Source organism: Pangasianodon hypophthalmus, chromosome 7 (assembly GCF_027358585.1).
Source record: "Pangasianodon hypophthalmus isolate fPanHyp1 chromosome 7, fPanHyp1.pri, whole genome shotgun sequence".
In the NCBI taxonomy this organism is placed as follows: domain Eukaryota; kingdom Metazoa; phylum Chordata; class Actinopteri; order Siluriformes; family Pangasiidae; genus Pangasianodon; species Pangasianodon hypophthalmus.
In genome coordinates, this window is record NC_069716.1 from 2,123,110 (window position 1) to 2,140,337 (window position 17,228).

Below are 17,228 nucleotides of genomic sequence, written 5' to 3' on the forward strand. Positions count from 1 at the left end.
CATAATCGTTGGTGAATTGCTGTGGTGTAAGAGGAATAAAACACTTCAGGATGTGCTGTTATAGGAAAAGAATCAGCTTCAGCTCAGTCACAGTGACTCGGCTTCATCACACCATCGCGTCGTTGATTGTTTTCCAATAACAGCACAACACTGAGTGTTTTATTCCTTACATAATATATCTGTGGATGCCTTTGGAAACCAGCACCATTTTTTCCCTTTGTAATAATACTTCACAAAAGCACACACACACACACACACACACACACACTCCCCCACGATATCCTTTTTTTAAAGGTTCCTTGTAGAACCCTACAATAGAGTGTTTCCCAATCAGAAAAGTACCAAGTAGAACCTTTTAGGTGCCCATGAACAGTTAATTATCCAGTGAATCCATAAAGAGTCCACATTTTTCTCCTAACTGTGTGTTTACTAAGAAACACTGTGACTCATCTGATCTTTTCAATGTTTAGACACAGTTACGACTGTTTATTTCAAAGCAGAGTTGGGAAACTTTTCTTTTTCTTTCTCCTCATATCGTGAGAAATGGTCCTGTCTCCTCTAAACCAGTCCTGTTGGCTCACAGCACATCCATTTGACTGAAAGCTTTGAATAAATATTAGGCGTAAGATGTAAATGTGTTAAAACATTTCAAAACCAGATGAACTCCGTAAGCAGGTAAGTCTGAGAACTGTGCAAATGTTCGCGGCCTAATATTCAAATGAGCAGGTTTGATTGACAGCCTGACACGTTACGGATTTTGCACTTTAATATAAACTTCATTTAAGAAAAAAATTGTTTAGCTTTAATTTAAAAAATTGTTTTTGTTGGGTTTTGGTGGTCATTATTTATTTATTTGCTTATTTATTTATTTATTTATTGATGCATTTGTTTCCTATTTTTACTACATGAAAGAATTTTCTATTACAGCAAAATTTATTTTTGGAGAAATAAAATAAGGGGAAAAGGAAAGTTTATTGTTTGGGTGTTGACGTCATGAGATCAACTGACAACCAGTCACATTTGATCAATAATCTTTGAGCAATTTACCAAGTTTAACAGAAAAAAAGAAAGGAAAATTACACAAAATAAATCATTATTATGTGCCTTTATTCATTTACTTTCCGTTTTATTACTTACAAATAAAATTCAACCCTGTTCTTTCTTTCTTTGATTGACTAAAAACCGTTTCCTTTCATTACTTCCGGTTTGGAATCCAATCATAAATCACTGCGCTTCTGCAGCGATGAGAAAAGAAACTCGTCTGTGATTGGTGGAGATCAGACCCAGCCTTGTTTGTGATTGGCTGCAGTGGAAAGAGTTCATGTTTCTTAAGACACGGCCTCTCTTTTGGTCAAAGCTAGAACATGGAGACAGGTGGGAAAGTAAGTGAGTTTTAAGACACGATTTTGCAGTTAAATACGCTGTTTAATGCTGAGCTTTCAGCTCTAACGTGTTGCTAAAGCTCTGTTTTACGACATATATACGCATTAATTCGCTGAAATGTAAAAGTTGAATGTGATTTTTGACGCTTTAAGCTTTCACATGCAGCTGTAAGTTTTAATCAAAGTGCACAAAGACTCATTGTGAAGATCTTGGCATGGGTTTATATGCAAGATTATTCATTCATTCATTAGAGATTGCATGGTGAATTTTAACACTCAGAGCACATGCAGTCAGAATTTAGTGTCATGGCTGTTTTACATGAATGCATGCATTATTATTATTATTGTTGTTGTTGTTGTTGTTGTTGTTATTTCTTTATTTCAGGTGATCAAGTGCAAGGCTGCAGTGGCCTGGGAAGCTGGAAAGCCTTTATCAGTGGAGGAGGTGGAGGTGGCACCACCCAAAGCCCATGAAGTGAGAGTGAAGGTAACTAACCTGCACCACATTCAGACCCAGCTTCAGTCCATAAAAAACATTTTATTGAGTTGCAAACATTTACCAGACATTACACTGAGTTATAATCACACCTAATCATAGAGCATGTGCATGCATTGAAACTGTACAATAATAATAATAATAATAATAATAATCTATATTTATAGAGACCTTTTTGTAAATATGGTGCACAAAGTTCAAAAGAATTACACAAAAATACTAAATAATAAAATAATTTACTACTACTAATAATAATGATAATAATAACAATAATAACACTAATAAATAATTAATAATAATTTACAATCAAAAAGTAAATATTTTATGGTTAAATGGAAAGTGATCAAATAAAAAACTGAAAATACAAAGTAAAACTAAAAAGAATAATTTTTTTAATAGAATGAAACAATTTGTTAGCAGTAATACATTTAATATTATATATATATTATTATATATAATTTAAATTTTATATGTAGCTTTAAAAGTAAAATTAAACTATAAACATCAGAACAGAGGTTCAGATGTTCAATTCAAATCTTTTTAAACAAATTAAAAAGATGCATTTTCTAACGTTTTTTTTAAATAATGTGCCGAGCTTGATTGCTTGAGCTTTATAACTGAGCGTTGTGAAGCGTCGTGAATCAGATCGGATCTAACGGCACGAACTGACACCAGATCATAATTTCAGGCAGTAAAGGACAAGAAAGCAAAATTCTCAACTCTTCTATGACTTTGGGGAGAGTTTGTTCTTGGTATGGTGTTTGTTTTTTTTTTTGTTTTTTTTTTTTTTTGCTCTGTAGGCTGACTGTGCACGCATTTAAACGAGAAGTTTGAATAAATATCATGAGCTTTAAATGTGAGAAAATGTTAAAACAAACGCATAAGACATTATTTCAATGAAGAAAATAAGGAGGAAAGTGAAGATTCTGATTTTTTGATTTTTCACCTATTATTTTAAAGGGTGCCAATACTTTCGAGTTATCCTTTGTATATCTTCTCTGTACAAGTGGCTAAAAGATAAGTAAGGAATAAGTTCACTTGATGTTTTACCTCTGACTGTAACAAAGCGCTGACACTTCCATAAATGTTATCTATAAATAAACGTCTCATTGCAGGGAACATTACTATGTCAATGTTTTTTATTTATTTTTTATTTATTTATTTTTTTGTTAAATCTGTTTATGCGGCGCGTCCGCTATACAAATCCCCGTGAATGAGCTGTTACTATAGAAACGATAACATATTAGAACAAGTGCATTAATATAAATCTGTGCTACTGTTATAGAAAATAAATTATTAATCAACACCTTATGACCAATCAGAATCGAGAATTCAGCAGCACTGTGGTGTAAGAGGACAATAATTTGTGTGTATGACGGACAAAACGTTAATTAGCCGAGGTAACGAAGGCTACATGAGTAAAATGTTATCGTTTCTACGTGTTTCAGATCCATGCGACGGGCGTGTGTCACACTGACGCCTACACTCTGAGTGGCAGCGACCCCGAGGGCCTGTTTCCCGTCATCCTGGGCCACGAGGGCGCGGGAACCGTGGAGAGCGTCGGAGAGGGAGTGACCAAGTTCAAACCAGGTACACTGATAAACTCAGAGCGATGATGGTATTGTTGTCATGGGAACAGAATTATGGGATGGCCACTTTTCAGAAAGGACACATCTGACTCTCCTTCACACTTCTTTTTAATTTTTCAGATACACTGTAACCATAGAAACATTTTCACCAGCCTTAGCTAGTATCAGCTAACTAACCAACTTAGCTAGCTCTCTGTATTAGATTTATTATTATCAGTAATAAAGTTCCAAAAGTGCACATATTGCTATTTTTAGTTACGCTGCAACACTGCAATGAAATAGTTTCGATTGTTGTGACTCACTAACAAGAATTTTTCACGAACACGCCATTCTTTTTTTTGTTTTTTTTTTAACTTGCGACCTGATTGGTCAGGAGGTGGAAGGTCGTAACGATGTTGTCATGGTTACAGCGTGCATGCCACGTGAGCTGCGTTTTTCACATCAGATTAAAAGGTGCATCTGAGGTTGGATAAATGTGTGAAAGCACCGTAAGGAAAGTTAGAAGACTGATGTCATTATGTAAACGGGGCAGACCTGTCTAGGAAACACAGGAGTAGAATTGTCTGATACGTGAATGAATCCTCTTTTCAGCCTTTGAATAAAGAAATGTCATATATGCGATCTCCTGTATGTGCAGTAATTCATGTGGCTGTTAAAATGTTTAATATTACATTATATGTTTAATGTAAATATTTAACAGTTTCGTTATAGTAACAGCGATGTTTTGTATTTGTTGTTGTCATTTAGGGGACACGGTGATTCCCGTGTACATCCCACAGTGTGGAGAATGCAAGTTCTGCAAAAACCCTAAGACCAACCTGTGCCAGAAAATCAGGTTTGTGTGTTTGTGATGGTTTTTATTTATTAAATATGAATATTCTGATTTAAAAAAAAAAAAAAAAAAAAAAAACTGCACAGATGCTCACACCGTATGCCGATACTTCAGTACATACTCGCATTACTTACTTATTTGCAGGCTAGTATTCTTGTGCACTTGCTTACTTACAGATTTCCTAGCATGTGTATTTACTTTCCATGCACACATTCCTAAGTTGCATGTGTGCTTGGGTACGTTCTCGCTTGCATACTTGCTTACTGTGTGCATGCATGTATACATACTTGCATACTTGCTTGCTTCCACACCTCCTTGCATTCCTACATGCATACTTTCTTACAAACATGCATACTGTATGTACTTTTATAAATACTTCTACAGATTATCAGCACACATATACACATGTGCATACTAGTTTACTAGCATACTTAATTTCCAGTGCGTTCTTCACTCACTTGCATTCATACATACTTGCTTGAATACTTGTTTACTTGCATGTATACTTATTTTCCATACATGACCACACTAGCTTTTTCTCATGCATACTTGCAGCCGTGTGCCTACTTGCATGCAGATTTACTAGTATGCATGCTTATACATGACTTCAGTAAGTTTTAACCAACTTCAGTGCGTACTTGGGTACATGCTTGCTTGCATACTCGCTTACTGTGTGCATAAGTGCGTGTTTATGTACTTGCATAGTTGCGTGCATACGTAATTTCCATGCATGCTTGCATGTAAGCATACTTCCTCTTATGTCCTTTGCTTGCTTACTAGCCTTCCTGCACACGCAGTTGGTCGCTTATTGATGCTTACATGCTCTCTTTCACACTTTCTGTCTCAGGGTGACCCAGGGTCAGGGTCAGATGCCCGATAAGACGACCAGGTTCACCTGTAAAGGTAAACCCATCTTCCACTTCATGGGCACCAGCACGTTCAGCGAGTACACGGTGGTGGCCGATATCTCGCTGGCCAAAGTGGATGAACACGCACCGCTGGATAAAGTGTGCCTGCTCGGCTGCGGGATCTCGACAGGATATGGAGCTGCGCTGAACACGGCCAAGGTGTGCTGCTCATTTCATCCCTGTTTACTGCAGACGCACACGCAGACGCACACGCAGACGCACACGCAGACGCACACGCAGACGCACACTACCCTGGAGGAAGTGGAGGAACTATTTTTAAATTGCCCTGGTTTTATTTCACATGCCCTCTTATTGTGTGTGTGTGTGTGTGTGTTTTCTCTCTCTCCGCAGGTGGAGCCCGGATCTGTGTGCGCAGTATTCGGTTTAGGAGCCGTCGGGCTCGCCGCTGCCATGGGCTGTAAAGCCGCCGGAGCCTCCAGGATCATTGGCGTGGACATCAACCCGGAGAAATTCGAAACGTCCAAGAAATTCGGCGTCACAGAGTTTGTGAACCCGAAGGACCACAGCAAACCGATTCAGGAGGTGCTGATGGAGATGACGGACGGAGGAGTGGACTACAGCTTCGAGTGCATCGGCAACGTCGCCACTATGGTAACGCACGCTTATAAATGTATGAGTCTAGTCTTTTTGGCCACGTAGCCCAAAAGAAAAATGTTTTTTTTTTTTTTTTTTAAAAAAAGGGAAAATATTAATTGATGCTTTCAGATTAAGCAAAAAAAAAATTCATGTACACATTAGTCTAGTTTATGTATTTAATAATATGATGCGAATGAGTTAAAATGAAAGTAGAAGTCGTTACAGATATGAGTTGAGTTGCAGTGAGGCTCACTTTCCATAAACCCTGAACTCTTCATAAATGATTCGTGACTAATTGAATATTTCAGTGTGTTTGTGTAACTCTGTGTGTGTGTGTGTTTGACAGCGTGCCGCTCTGGAGGCGTGTCATAAGGGCTGGGGGACGAGCGTGATCATCGGCGTGGCTGCAGCGGGTCAGGAGATCTCCACCCGTCCGTTCCAGCTCATCGTAGGACGCACGTGGAAGGGCACCGCGTTCGGAGGTGAGACGTCATACGAGACACTGACAGTTGGAGTAATCAGGAGTGTTTAAACTGTTTATGTCTGGATGACAGATTTTAAAAAATTCCAATAATAGTGGAGAGCTTGGCTGGTGAGTGGAGCAAGATGAATCTTTAACTCTATCGTGGAGAGATCACGAGTTTTCAGCCATGCCAGCCTTCACGCATTTTGTGTAGGAATTCCACATTTTAACATCAGCGTAACTGCTACGAGTTATCGCTCAAAATACGCCAAAAGACCGGCCTTTTTTTTTTTTTCCTTTTTTTTTCCATAAAAAAAATGGATGATACAATTGACGTGAATCTGGAATGATTGACAGTTGCGTAGGTGTCATTAGTGTCATTGGTGTCGTTCTTCTTGTAGATAGATAATTTAATCCAAAGAAACGTCTCTGTGTTTAAACCTTTACAGGTTGGAAGAGTGTTGACAGCGTCCCTAAACTGGTAGAAGACTACATGAACAAGAAGCTGATGGTGGACGAGTTTGTGACTCACACGTTGCCTTTCGATCAGATTAACGAAGCCTTCGACCTCATGCATGCCGGAAAGAGGTTCGAGCTCTGCTTTTTTTAACTAAAGATTTTGCTCATTTATGTTAAAAGTTTCTCATCGACCTTTTCTCCTCTGTGACAGCATCCGAGCCGTCCTGACCTTCTGAAGACCAGCTCGAGTTCCTCCGTCAAACTTCGATCATTATTCATTAATTCATGTTTGGCACTAATTTCTGAGCACTTAAAGTTCTAGTCCTGATACAGAGTTTGTGATCGTTACACATTAAAATGGACTCAAAAAGATCAATAAATGGATCATAAAATGGTGTAAACTAAATGGTGCTATGCTTGGTTGATGATTGAACAAAATACACATGGTAAAGTACACCTGATACACGCACCTGTTGATTTCTTTGTTTTCCTCACCATTAAAGGAATTAAACCTTATTTATAAGCAGACAGTATCATAAGTACTGTAATCTTCAATATTCATTTATAAACACCAATAAATATTATTAAAATATAATAAAGTTCAGAACAGGGCTTCTGTTCTTTATGAGTTTATAAGCAACACCTTCACACAAAGGTTGCTGTTTTTAATTAATGCCTAGCTTTTTAAAAATATCCGTGTGGGTAAAAGGAAAGAAAAAACTTAACATTAAAAACTGGCCGTATTTTGAAAATAGAAAAGTTGATCTAAGTGTTCTAGTTCAGACACTTCTGCAGTATCTCTCCCCGGAATATCAAAAAACCAAACATAATCATGGATCTCACAAGAAACAAAAAATCTCAAACACATCCCAATGATCAACACTAACAACTTTTAAGTATCCGTGAAAGCTTTCCGTCATACACGTCGATCTATACGTCAAAATCTGGAGATCATGCGATCGACTGTCAGAAAAGCGGAATACAGATTCCCAGCCATGGGTCAGTTTTTACTGGAGACGCCAATGCTATTATTTTGGCACTGGATCATATTAAAACTTCAGCAAAGGAATTTCCTAATAATAACAGACTCAAGATCATGTCTTCAAACTCTCAAAACTCAAAAACGAACACCCAGCTGTTGTGGAAATCTTAAATGGTCCTGCGGTCCTTGGAGGCACAGGATTTTTTAATTATTTTCTGCTGGGAACCAGCGCATTGTCGAGTTCCAGGGAATGAGCAAGCAGATGCTGCTGCTAAGGAGGTCTCATCTTCAGAGCTTAAAAATAAAACCCTCAAACCCATTATAAACTCTTATGTCTTCAAAAAATGGTAAACCCACTGGGATCAGTGTAGTACAAATAAACTTTACGAAATCAGTCCAATCACTGGAGCCATGTCATCCACAGCCGCTGCTGAAGAGGCCGCTCCAGACTCACTCGCGTTTTTATTAACGGCTGAAGATCCTCCTTTATGCCCCTTACGCCAAAGTCCCATATCTCTGAGGCGTATTTTAAGGCACTGTGATGGTTTCAGCTCCTATAGGACTTTTTTTTTTTATTCGTTTGATTCATGCAAAAAGATTTTTGATGAAGTGAGGCCAGATTTTTTTTTATTGAAGATAAACTTTAAAAAAATACTTTTGTAATTTGCTACAGAAGATAGCCATGGTAGCTGGCATGGCATTAAATTATAAACAAATAAACATTAAAAACTGGTACATTTAATTTTTTAAAAAAAATAATGAATATACATATGTGTAGTAATTGTTAAAAATTATATATTAATTAAATTATGTGGCTTTTATTTTAGAACAAAAAGCATGTTCATGTGGAGAAATAATTCAATCCAAGTTAATTAAATAAACAGATAAATATACACATGATTAAATATACTGTGTAATTTAACAAGAAATAATTCATTTTTTTATCATTCATTCACTGAATTTAAATTTCGTATTATTTATTTTAGCTTAGTTTGATTTCAATCCATTTCTTTTTGTTGAATTTGAATTGATTTAATATTATTTGATTTTTTTTCCTTTTAATTTTTTTTTATTTATTTGCATTTTGTTTAGTTTTTTTATTTCAATTTAGTAGTTTATTTCAATCAATTTAAATAATTGTATTACTTTTTATTCTTTATTTTCATTACACCTCAATTCATTTCAATCAATTCATTTTGTTTTATTATTATTATTGTTATTATTAGTAGTAGTAGTAGTAGTAGTGATGGTGGTATTTTTTGTTATTGTTGTTGTTGTTGTTAATAATAATAATAATAATAATAATAATAACAAAGATACTACCACTATTATTATTAGTAGTAGTAGTAGTATTATTGTTGTTGTTGTTGTTGTTGTTAATAATAATAATAATGTAATTATTATTAACAACAACAACAACAACAGTAATTACATTATTACATTAATTAAAATAATAATTATATCATTATTATTATTATTAGTAGTAGTAGTAGTAGTGGTGGTGGGAATATTTTTATTGTTGTTGTGTTAATAACAACAAAAATAATAATAATAATAATAGTGGTAGTATTTTTGTTATTATTATTGTTGTTGTTAATAATAATAATTACAATATTATTATTAGTAGTAGTAATAGTAGTAGTAGTAGTGGTGGTGATGGTGGTATTGTTGTGTTAATAATAATAATAATAATAATAATAATAATAATAATAATAATAATAATAGTGGTAGTATTTTTATTATTGTTGTTGTTGTTGTTGTTGTAGTTGTGTTGTTAATAATAATAATAATAATAATAATAATAATAATAGTGGTAGTAGTGGTGATGGTGGTATTGTTGCGTTAATAATAATAATAATAATAATAATAGTAGTAGTAGTAGTAGTGGTAGTAGTAGTGGTAGTATTTTTATTATTGTTGTTGTTGTTGTAGTTGTGTTAATAATAATAATAATAATAATAATAATAATAATAATAATAATAATAGTAGTAGTAGTAGTGGTAGTAGTAGTGGTAGTATTTTTATTATTGTTGTTGTTGTTGTAGTTGTGTTAATAATAATAATAATAATAATAATAATAATAATAATAGTGGTAGTAGTGGTGATGGTGGTATTGTTGTGTTAATAATAATAATAATAATAATAGTAGTAGTAGTAGTGGTAGTAGTAGTGGTAGTATTTTTATTATTGTTGTTGTTGTAGTTGTGTTAATAATAATAATAATAATAATAATAATAATAATAGTAGTAGTAGTAGTGGTAGTAGTAGTGGTAGTATTTTTATTATTGTTGTTGTTGCTGTTGTTGTTGTAGTTAATCCAAGCTTCCATTGTAAACACCCTACAAAATGGCGGCTGCGGTCTTTAGTGCACTTCTCTCTGCTCGGCTGCTGATTTGGGACACAGCCGGACTCGAGTTACTCCATCACAGTGGCAGAAGATGGCGACTGCTGAACCGGTGAGAGAGAAACGTGTGAATTTAAAGCGTTTGTTTTTGGCGTTAGAAGGAGTAACAGCTAATATAAACGCCGTGTGATGTAGCAGAAGGTTTAATCTTTCGGTGTGTGAGTGTTTTGGGTTAAATAATCAGCTTGGTGTTGATTAACACGGAGTTAAAGCTGTTAGCTGGATTACATTAAATGGCAAGCGTTAGCTTTAGCTTTAGCTAGTGGGCGGATAACTGACTTCAGCTGTGATGGCTAAATTCGGGATTAATTTCTGTAAATATATGTAGTTAATTTAGACTTTACTGAAATAAACTTGACATTTAAGTCTTCGTTTACTTAAACACACGCCATATTGCAGCTGTGTTTTTATATTTACCTGCTACCCTGCTAGCTAACTTGTCAGGCTAATATAGATCATTAGATGTAAATTATTATTTATATCTAATGATATAAAGTTTAATTGATTCTGGATTGTAACCCGTGTGTTAGTTTGCTGACTAAAGTTAGCTTCGTGTTAGCTCTGTAATATCAAAACAACAACATGAGCACAAGGAGCTGAGTTCTCGGCTCTGATTGGTTGATGGAGTGAGGAGTAAAACTCTCCGTGTTGTGCTGTTACAGGAAATTAATCAGCTACAGTGTGGTGTGATGAAGTGGATTCTTCTCCTTTAACAGCAGTTTTATTCATTTAAGAAACTCGTACTGTACTTCTTAGCAGTTTATACATAAACCTGTCATGGATTGTTTTCCTACAGCAGCACGACACGGAGTGATTTATTCTTTAGAAATCGTGCAGGTGGTTTTCAGCGCATGCCTCTTTACATGTTTGTTTGTTTGTTTGTTTGTTTGTTGTTGTTTTTATACTGTAGGAAGTGACCCCGAATACATCGAATTCAGAAGAAGAGCAGAGCGATGCTACTGGCCGAGAAATTGTGAGTCCTGAAGATTACATCAAACATCCGCTACAGAACAGGTACATAACCAGCACCAGCGCTCGGTACTGACCCGAACTCACACAAACACACACACACACACACACACACACTCACACTCTCTCTCTCTCTCTGACACTCACACACACACACACACACACTCTGACCCACTCCTTACAGAATGATGACCTTCATGATGGTGTTGGGTCATGTGTTTGTCCTTCTTCTTCTTCTTCTTCTTCTTCTTCTTCTTGTTCTCCTCCTCCTTTTCCTCTTCTTCCTTCTTTGTCTTCATCTTTTTCTTCTTCAGCGTCTTCTCCCTCTCATTGTTCTCCTTTTCCTTCTTCTCCTCATCTTTTTTTTTTCCCACCTTATTTGTCTTCCCCTTTTTTCTTCTTCTCCAGTAAACGGAAACTGATAGCAGGTAGGAACTAAAGTTGTGAGCGGAGAACTGAAGGAACGTCAGACCACACGCTCTATAGGTTTGGTCCGAGGAATCCTTCGAGCCAGTCGCTTCTCCTTCTTTTCCCTCTCATTGTTTTCCACCTTTTCCTGCTCCTCCTGTTCCTCTACTTCATACTACTTTGTCTTCTCCTTCTTCTTCATGTCCTCATCTGTCTTCTCCTCCTCCACCCTTCTTCATTTTGTACTTGTCCTACTTTTCCTTCTTTTTCTCCTTCTTTTCCTATCCTTCTTCTTCTTCTTCCAAGTCTTATTCTCGTTCATCTTCTTCTCCTCCTTCATCTCGTACTTGTCCTCCTCCTCCTCCTTCTTGTTCTCCTCCTTTTCCTATCCTTCTGCTTCTTCCTCCACTTCTTACCCTCATGCATCTTTTCATCCTTCTTCTCTTCTTCTCCTCCTCCATCTTGTTACTTGACCTACTTCTCCTTCTTCTCTTCCTCCTTTCTTCTTCTTCTTCTTTTTCTTTTCCTCCTCATATGACAGGATTAGAAGGAACCACATTTATAAGTTTCTTTTCCTCCACTTCTGCTTGTCTAATAAAGTTATGAGCGGAGAACTGAAGGAACGTCGGACCACACGCTCTATAGGTTTGGTCCGGTGCGTCGTTCGAGCCAGTCGTTTGTGTTGTCACTTTACCACATCGTGTCTAATTTACAATCTAATTTACATAGAGTTGAGAAAATCTTGGCGTAACTGTTACTTGTTGCGCTGGAGCTGAAATCACAGCTTCGTGTCCCACGTACTGAGGAAGTGATCGTCTCCTGACGCTTTGTCACTGCCTAGTGTGAACGCAGGGTTGGTGTCACTGCTGCACTGAGAACAGGGTCGCGACCTCGACGGGCTCGGTGTTAACTTTCACACATTGTCTCTGGTTTCTCTTTCAGTTTCTTCTGTTGCTCTGGTGTATTCTTTTATCAGAATATTAATGAGGTTTGAGATAGACACCGCTGGTTTAGCCGATCTGTTACTGTCTAATCGGGTTGGTTTATAAAATACACATACTAGCATGTGTGTGAATTTATTTATACACTGAATGACCAGTTTATAACTATAATAATAATAATAGTAGTAATAATAATAATAATAATGGAGCAATGCAGCTGAAAGTGCTTTAATGCGAAGTAAAAACAGAGAAAGAAACTAAAGATAGTCAAAAGCGAAACAGTGAAATAAGCAAATGCTAAAAATAGAACCCGTAATAGCAGTGACAGAAAAACGAAATTGAAAAAGTTGTGATTAGTCACGCTGTGTGTGGTGCTCTTTTTCCCCAGATGGGCTCTGTGGTTCTTTAAGAACGACAAAAGCAAAACCTGGCAAGCCAACCTGCGACTCATCTCAAAGTTCGACACAGTTGAAGACTTCTGGGCGTAAGTTACTGCACCGGTACCGATAGCCTTAAAGATCTGTGTTGAGTCTGTGTCAGTGATAATTAGATGATCATCACTAACCCTGTGATTAGTAAGTTGGCAATATTTATGCTTCTGAGGTGAAGCCCATCATCGCACAATGAGGCTGAGAGTCAGTAATCAAAAAACTACATTACTCAAATCCATTTTCTAAAGAAATGATTAAAAAATACCAACTGAGCGAAGACGTAGTAATGGTGCGTTCAGCGAAACCTCGTAACTGTGAATTTTCCCAAGAAACGCCGTTCAGTCACGATCTCCTCGACCCGGAGTTCAGCGCATAATGTCATCAAAATGGCCGCTCACAATCTCCTCGCATGACGTCATCAAAATGGCCACTCACAATCTCCTCGCATGACGTCATCAAAATGGCCGCTCACAATCTCCTCGCATGACGTCATCAAAATGGCCGCTCACAATCTCCTCGCATGACGTCATCAAAATGGCCGCTCACAATCTCCTCGCATGACGTCATCAAAATGGCCGCTCACAATCTCCTCGCATGACGTCATCAAAATGGCCGCTCACAATCTCCTCGCATGACGTCATCAAAATGGCCGCTCACAATCTCCTCGACTCGGAGTTCAGCACATAACGTCATCAAAATGGCCGCTCACGATCTCCTCGCATGACGTCATCAAAATGGCCGCTCGCCACATCAACAATAACCAAATTAGCATCTTGAAATGATTTATACTGTATGTACTAGTATTTACTTTAGATCAATCAACATACAGACACATTTGCTTGTTAAATCTATAACAGTTATACATACATCGCTCGTCACTAACTTTAACTAGCTAGATCGTTGCTAATAAAAGACGAACGTGGAGGTGGCCATGTTTTTCTTTTCCCCCTCACTCTGTATTTCAGGTTAAAATGACGTGAATCCAGCTCCGAGTTTAGTCGAACGCAGCGTTAGACGTTTCTCTCCGAGATGAAACTTGATCGTGATTAGAGTTAAACCACTAGGGGGCAGTATATTAAACCCACACAAGAAAGAAAAGGAAAAGAAAGAGCTCAAGCATCAATTATATTTCAAAAATCAGCTCATTTTTATACACATACCATTATATTAATTAAAAATTCTGTTGAAAGTGTGTACAACTTTTTTTCCCTCCATCTCATCTCCTCAGACTTTACAATCACATCCAGCTATCGAGTAACTTAATGTCCGGATGCGATTACTCACTTTTTAAGGTAAGTGCTATTACATCATTATGATCACTATATGACTTTGATTTGTTTTCCTCATTATGACACACCTGAGATTTGTCAAAATGGCAGTTTGTTTAAATAATAAGTGTACGAACGTCCACGCGATGTACACAAAGCGTCTGTTGTGTGTTAGCTACGTTAACCTCATAGCTCCAGCGCAAAAGATGTAGCCTTAACTGATGATTGGTCACATCTGGGGTAAAGTGTGTGTGTGTGTGTGTGAACTGAAGAGAGTGTGTTTTGCGAGCAGGATGGTATCGAGCCCATGTGGGAGGATGAGAGGAATAAACGCGGCGGACGCTGGCTCATCACTCTGTCCAAACAGCAGCGCAGAGCTGATTTAGATCGCTTCTGGCTCGAGACGGTCTGTATTCTCTCTCTCACACACTTACGTGAATTTTCTTTGCTCCATCCGATGTCACAAAACCGTAACGGGAAATATTTATGAACACTGTGTACATTTCAGCTCCTGTGTCTGGTGGGCGAAGCGTTTGATGATCACAGCGACGACGTGTGCGGCGCGGTCGTGAACGTCCGAACGAAAGGAGACAAAATCGCAATATGGACGACAGACTACGAGAACAAAGACGCGATCATACACATAGGGTAAGGACAAAATGGCGCCTGGTCCTGAGCGTCCATCATCAGCCAGAGAGTTCCACTTACGGTTCAGGAACCATTTCATACATCTGAACAAGATTTATATGGGTAATGTTGTGTGCTGTTTGTGTGTGTGTGTGTGTGTGTGTGTGTGTGCGTGTGTGTGTGTTGTCCCAGGCGTGTGTATAAGGACAGGTTAGGCGTTCCCCCTAAAGTCATCATCGGCTACCAGTCCCATGCAGACACGGCCACGAAGAGCGGCTCCACCACCAAGAACAAGTTTGTTGTCTGAGTACGTCTCTCTCTCTCTCTCTCTCTCTCTCTCTCTCTCTCTCTCTTTCTCCATTTTACTGCAGTGATGTTAGATTCTGGACTCTGATTGGTCAGAAGGTGTTGATTCGTTTTCTATAACAGCAGCTCTGCCAGTAGCGCAAGTTTATATATTAATACGTAATCGTTTCTATAGCGACAGCTCGTTCACAGGGCGGTGAAGCGAATGTTTATAGCTGCTATAACGTAAGTGAGAGCAGGCACTAACTCGTTTCATGGACGTTCCACAACGTTAAATGTAACTATAAATGGATAAAAAGTAAGAGGTGATGATTTTATATCACAGTAAATGTTTCATAAAAGATTTAAACAGATTACAATCTTTAAATCTGTTTATCAGCTTGTGATGCACCAGGAAGGGTCTAGTTATGTCACACACCCTATGTAGGGAGCATACGTAGTGAATAGGGAGCTAAAATATCAGAGATGAGAATCACAAGCTTTCCTGCTGGGAAAAATCTGAAATCTGATGATTTTATTTTCCTTCTGATTATGTTTTTTGCCACTTGGTGACATGAACTCATTAGTTGCTGCTAATATTCACTTTGTATGTGGATTAAAAAACAATTACATCAAAAGGATATAATTTAAAGGAAGGAATTTTTTTTCTGCTTAATATTTCTTGCATTATGGTTGCTCCTGTAATGTGTTTTTAATTTTCTTAAATGTGTTATATGGTGTCTTTTCTTTTCTTTTCCAGAAACTGCAGCAGTCCTGTTTAAATAAGGAATAAAAATAAATAAATAACTAAAACTTCATCTAACAGCAAAGTTGACGAATCGAAACGTTCTTGTTGAACATCTTTTACAGGATGTTGTGGAAAAATTTTCGGACATTTATTCATAATATTAAAAAAAATGGTGTCTTATACAACTGTACAGTGTATAAATGCAAGACCATGTGATTGTTTTTGTTTTCTTTATATTTTCCCACTTTTTTTTTTTTTTTTTTAAATGTCATTATTACGTATTATTCATTGAGAAATGAGGCTTAATCTCATCGTGTTGTTTTGAGTGTTCATTTCATTTTTTTAAAAAAAACCTTTTGTTAATTTTTTAAAAAATGTTACACTTATGACTCTTGCTATATACTACACTTTCAAGCTAATTTATTTCTGTTTTTTTTTTTTTTTCTTCTCATTTCCATTTTAGTTCATTTTAGAGCGATATTAATTCGGGTGTTATGTGTTGTTATAACGCATTGCATTTTTGTTTACTTTCTTTGCCGTGTTGTACATCTGTGTGTGGTTTTTGTTCTACATTTCACTGTTAAATGATAAATGATTATAAAAAGCGAGTTTGGATGACTCCTGACTCCAATTCAAAGGTTTGAGTGATTTACAGAAACAAAAAAAAATAAAGGATAAAGATGATTGTATGAGCATTGTATAAGAAATGAGTGTAAATAAATTTGTACAGTGCATTGTCTTAACCCTGTCTTTATAGTCGTCTTTATTGTCGTGTAATTTTCCTTCCTGTTATTCCACTGAAATGCAGTGATTAGAGCATACAATGGGTTCAAATAATATTTACACATTATATTTGCTAGACCAGTTTGAATGCTCACACTTTTGCCATAAAATGGGCTTTACGCTCATGAAGATGTTGCATGAACCCGACTAAACCAATGAACCCACGCGTCACGGTGCATCAAATTAAAATAATGATTAAATTAGATGTAACAGCTGAGGTGAGATGTGTGCTGCTGCGTGACGCACAATCCCAGTCCTCTCGATACAGATACGGTGAGTGCTGAGTGCCTGCGGTTACACACTCTTACACACACAGATTCATAAAAGTATAAAGTAAAAATACAGTAAAGTATAAAAGTATAAAGAATCCATGTGTGATTTTTAAATTCAATCTGATGTACGATATACTGTACGTGTTTGTTTCTTTCTGTGCTTTATGTTTTTTTTTTATATATATATTAATTTGTTAGTATCAGTTTTAATCATTGAATAAGAAATAAGTTGCCTAGCAACCTGTGATCTGTGTGCTTATTTACAGTAATGGACTGTGAAAAATAATGAGCCTAGGCCTATAATTTCTACTAATTCCCACTAGGAATTATTGGGCTGTTGGGAAGTTGTGAGAATCTTCATAAAGATTGGTGGAAATGTGAAAT

At 36.9% G+C, this 17,228-nt stretch overlaps 2 protein-coding genes across 2 annotated transcripts; both read left to right on the top strand.

The window, feature by feature from the left end:
• Positions 1-1,241: 1,241 nt before the first annotated feature.
• Positions 1,242-7,132, top strand: adh5 (alcohol dehydrogenase 5). Its single transcript, XM_026947432.3, has 9 exons — positions 1,242-1,382; positions 1,768-1,869; positions 3,327-3,468; positions 4,215-4,302; positions 5,147-5,366; positions 5,559-5,819; positions 6,151-6,286; positions 6,717-6,855; positions 6,938-7,132. The coding sequence occupies exons 1-9, from the start codon at positions 1,365-1,367 to the stop codon at positions 6,960-6,962; spliced, it is 1,131 nt and encodes a 376-aa protein (XP_026803233.1). The 5' UTR covers positions 1,242-1,364; the 3' UTR covers positions 6,963-7,132.
• Positions 7,133-10,081: 2,949 nt separating this feature from the next.
• eif4ea (eukaryotic translation initiation factor 4ea) lies at positions 10,082-16,532 on the top strand. Its single transcript, XM_053235667.1, has 8 exons — positions 10,082-10,164; positions 11,023-11,126; positions 12,819-12,914; positions 14,090-14,153; positions 14,422-14,535; positions 14,638-14,777; positions 14,949-15,063; positions 15,802-16,532. Exons 1-7 carry the CDS (start codon positions 10,147-10,149, stop codon positions 15,061-15,063), a joined length of 651 nt encoding a protein of 216 aa, XP_053091642.1. The 5' UTR covers positions 10,082-10,146; the 3' UTR covers positions 15,802-16,532.
• The last annotated feature ends 696 nt before the right edge of the window (positions 16,533-17,228 follow it).

Coding starts and splice junctions, on each gene's coding strand:
- adh5 (XM_026947432.3), top strand. Junction 4,303..5,146: donor AACCTGTGCCAGAAAATCAG/GTTTGTGTGTTT, acceptor TTTCTGTCTCAG/GGTGACCCAGGGTCAGGGTC. Junction 5,820..6,150: donor TCGGCAACGTCGCCACTATG/GTAACGCACGCT, acceptor TGTGTTTGACAG/CGTGCCGCTCTGGAGGCGTG.
- eif4ea (XM_053235667.1), top strand. Junction 11,127..12,818: donor AAACATCCGCTACAGAACAG/GTACATAACCAG, acceptor CTTTTTCCCCAG/ATGGGCTCTGTGGTTCTTTA. Junction 14,154..14,421: donor GCGATTACTCACTTTTTAAG/GTAAGTGCTATT, acceptor TTTTGCGAGCAG/GATGGTATCGAGCCCATGTG.